General features: G+C 43.4%; 1 protein-coding gene across 2 annotated transcripts; it reads right to left on the bottom strand.

Annotated features, from left to right (window-relative positions):
* Positions 1 to 1,340: 1,340 nt before the first annotated feature.
* On the bottom strand, positions 1,341 to 2,941 carry LOC104418484. 2 transcript variants are annotated; one of them, XR_005553304.1, is made up of 5 exons: positions 2,835 to 2,941; positions 2,589 to 2,728; positions 2,212 to 2,490; positions 2,002 to 2,128; positions 1,341 to 1,685 (listed from the first exon to the last, which is right to left on the bottom strand). XR_005553304.1 is itself a non-coding variant. In XM_039318262.1 (4 exons), exons 2-4 carry the CDS (start codon positions 2,232 to 2,234, stop codon positions 1,518 to 1,520), a joined length of 318 nt encoding a protein of 105 aa, XP_039174196.1. In that variant the 5' UTR covers positions 2,235 to 2,490; positions 2,589 to 2,835; the 3' UTR covers positions 1,341 to 1,517. The 2 variants fall into 2 exon arrangements, 1 of the variants encoding a protein (XP_039174196.1); XM_039318262.1 differs by having other exon boundaries at positions 2,589 to 2,835.
* Positions 2,942 to 3,851: the final 910 nt, after the last annotated feature.

Below are 3,851 nucleotides of genomic sequence, written 5' to 3'. Positions count from 1 at the left end.
GTAGAATTATAAAGTAAAAATGAAGAGTGAAAGATCTGACAGTTTTCTCCACAATTTAACTCATTTATAAATGGTTATATGGCAAATCTGAAAATGATACGAATGGACACAAATTTGACATAGGTTTCATTTCATAATTAATAAAGTATGGTGCTTCCTAATGACGCGATAGCAAAACCCAATCATGAAACGCGAACTTGAAATGTCGGCTAGCCAATTTTTTCAATAGAAAATACATATTTGGTAAATTTTAGATTGAGCAAAAAGTGAAAATTGCAGGCAAGCCCCATTTTTTCCCGACAATAATCAACTTGGCATCAATTATTGGTTTATTTCCAAATCGCAGCAAATATAATGTCATCAATTATCGTATGTTGTGGCCGGAGCAACGTGGTCTGATCATGGGATTATGTTAATAATGAATGGCTTTTTTTTTTTTTTTTTGGGTTGCATATGTTAAGGTGGGTGGACAATTTGGCGATGTTGTGGCAGATTTGCTGAAAACAAGGGTCGCTTTATAAACTTAGGATTTGGATGCGAAGGGTACAAATCTTTTTAAGTATTTGACTAGAGGAGAGAGCCTCGAAAAGACCAAACTAGGGGAAGATCATTTAAGATCCCCTTGCTGCCTCAGTGCTGATCTCCATGCCGTTTTGGTGTTTCCTTAAATATTATCATATTTTCTTTCCAAGAGATAAAGAAATTGCGCAAATCGATCGGAAACTCTTCTTTAGGTCATAGATTATGTAACAAGAAAACATTGAGTGGGCCAGCCCATTCAATGCCGACATGCCACGTATCAGCCGGGTCCCACCTCCCACGTACTCTCTCTTAGGGGTGAGCGGTTCCCGGTTCCTTACAGGTTCCGCTTGGAACCTGGAACCTACCCTCGGCACAGTTCCTCATTTTTGGAACCTGGAACCTACCCGTCGAACCAAGAACCTGGAACCTACCCCGTCACAGGTTCCGGGTCGGTCCGTGTTCCAACAGTTCTTTTTTTTTTTTTTTTTTTTTTTTTTTCATTTTCAGATTTGAACTATAACAAAAAGGAAATAGACAAACCAAAGAGAAACCAAGCAGACTAAGAAAAGCTCTTAAGATAAGCTCTCATCAAGCACTATATCATCCACAAGTAAACAGAACCCAAAGAAACCTTTTGCAATAAAAACAACTGTAAATAGTTTCTCAAGCAAGAGATTTGACTCCCTAATCCCGACATAAAGAATTACCACATAGGTAAATGAAAAGGACAGATCACATCCAGCAATGAAGAAGGAGGGCAGTAACCTTGCCAAAGGCCACGGGAACATAGATTTTCAAGTTTACAGGTGAAAATCTAGTTAAGAAAGATGCATATATTCAATGACTTCCTTTTCTCCCAATATTATGTAATCTCAACATATGGGAAAAGTAAAAGTTATTGTAAAAGAGGAAATTTGGTGTCATTCAATATTATCGATTGTTGTGAGGCAATGACAAATGAAATTTACAAATTCAGCATTAAGCAAGTTAGCTAATTAAAGTTGGATAACATCTTGGGACAGACCTTGTTGAGATAATTCATTTGGGTAACTACACATGTAGCCACCACCAACATAAAGAACCAAGTCTCCGGAATAGATCAACTGATTCTTCCCCTCAAAAGTCAACTTCAAAGAAGTCCCACGGGCTTTCACACTCATCACCTGCAGATAGATCATACAACTTATGAAAACTGAGAAAGAAAAATACCCATATGCAGAAGTAATTTAGACATGTCCCCACAACAATTATTGTAACTCATTAACTTTGTTTTGACAGGACAAAAGAATCAGAAAAAATACAATTTGTCCCCGGTGATGAGCCTCCCTGCACCCCGAATCAATGATCTACCTAAAGCTAACGATGCAAGGTCAACTCTTGTGTTTAAGTGGAGCTTCCAACAATCTGGTTGGCGTAAATACACTAAAGTAGGTTGGAAGGAAGAAAAAATCCCAAAAGATGCAGAAGCAGTTGATTTACCGAGAGAGAGCCCATTAATGAGCAGATGCCAGTGTAAACTAGCACATCCGTGTGCCCACATCTAGGTGAAAAATGGAAACCAGGATGAACACCAACATGATTACCAAGTCGATGTAAAGCAGAAAAGCTGAAAAAGATATGTAAATGCAGTCAGTTATCAGCAAATCAGTGATCGTATAAAGAACACATAAACCAGGCCTGAAGATTGACCTGGTTGAGTCGCCATAATCCATATTTCTTGAACAGAAGTAATGAGACTTTCTTGCGATGCTTGGATGACAATTATGACAAAACCGACAATGCACATCACACAGCCCAACATCCCTAGCTTGTGTAGTTTCTCCTTCAAGATGAAGTGCGCCAGCACAGCACTAACCAATTGATCCAAAGTACAGTAACGACTTGGTTAAGGGATGCCCAGAAACTGAAGCATAAAGTTAATGGGTCAATTTCTTGGCTTCTTCTATATTATGATTATCACTTTGTTTCCTATAAAAAAGAACGCAACATGAAGCAAAATAAGCCATTTTAAAACTAACTATCGCAGCCAAAAAAGTAATGCACATGCTCTGAGTTCATTAGATAACCTCGACTTCAGTGGTTAGAATCGATTTAGCGAGATCTTCAAACCGTAGCGTTACCGGCATTGTTCTCCTCGATAAAGCTAATAGTGGAGTTTATAAATAGTGATGATGCCTATGAAATCTTGCCAATCTGGAGGCTTGCCCTGCAAAGGAAGAATCAGAAACAAATGGATACCATCTTTCACAAAAACTCAAATTTTACCCTAAAACAGAAAGAGATACAGAACAGTAGAAGAAAAATTCACCAACCCCTCCATTTGTAAGTGCAATGGCCATGATAGCAGCAAGCTCTATGACCCAGGACAGGGGATTCCACATGAACCCCAAGAACTTCGAGGGTGTCGAGGGAGGTTGGGCGACTGCGAGCACACGGCGGCGAAGAAGACACGAGTCTCACGGCACCAACGGCGACACGGACGGCTCGGCGAAGACGGCGGCGGTCGCGGCTCAACCCACGGCCAAGGGGGGAAGAGATCGGTTCTGGCGGGGGCAGTGGCGGTTCTGAGCAACGACGGCCCGGACGGCCGAGAGAGCGGTGGCAAGAGGTGGTGACAGTGGCTTGGGTACGGCGGCGGTGGCTCACGGCGGTGAGGGGCGGCGCGAACGGCGCGACAACTCGTTGGGCTCAATGGCGAGACGGCTTGTCGGACGAGCGTGGGGCGGCGGGGTGGTGGTGGTTCGGTGGCCAAGAGTTGGTGGTGGTGGTGAGTAGAGCGTGAGGCGGCAGTGTGGTGGTGGGTGAAGCAACAGCGAGCAAGAGGAAAGGAAGAAGAAGAAGAAGAGAAGAAGGGGGGTTTCGGCCGAGAGAGGGGGAAAGAGGAGAGAGAAGAAAATAAAAAGTTGGGGGGGGGGAAGTGACGTGAGAGGAAAAAGTGGAGAAAAGAAAGAGAGTGAAAAAGAAAGGGGAAGAGGGGGAATCACGTGGGGGAAAAGAGAAATAATGTGTTATACGATTATTATTATTATTTTTTAACTTTGACCGGTTCCTTGAAAAAGGGAACCGAGAACCGGAACTGGTCTCTTTAGAACCGGGAACCGAACCGGAACCTGCGGTTCGGTTCTCCGGTTCTCGGTTCTACCCGGGAACCACGCTCACCCCTACTCTCTCTTTCTGTGATCTCCCTCTCCGCCCTCCTTCTCTCTCTTCTGTGCTTGCATTTCTTTTGTTTTTCTTGTGGCTGCCATGGCGACGGAGCTCGGCCTCATCTACAGTCGCAGTTGCTATGGTTGTGGACCACAGGCTTGAGCCTGGAGCTCGAGGTCAAA

The sequence above is a fragment of the Eucalyptus grandis genome, chromosome 7, assembly GCF_016545825.1.
Source record: "Eucalyptus grandis isolate ANBG69807.140 chromosome 7, ASM1654582v1, whole genome shotgun sequence".
Lineage (NCBI taxonomy): Eukaryota > Viridiplantae > Streptophyta > Magnoliopsida > Myrtales > Myrtaceae > Eucalyptus > Eucalyptus grandis.
Note: the sequence above shows the minus strand (reverse complement) of the source record. Positions and strands in the feature narration are given on the sequence as shown.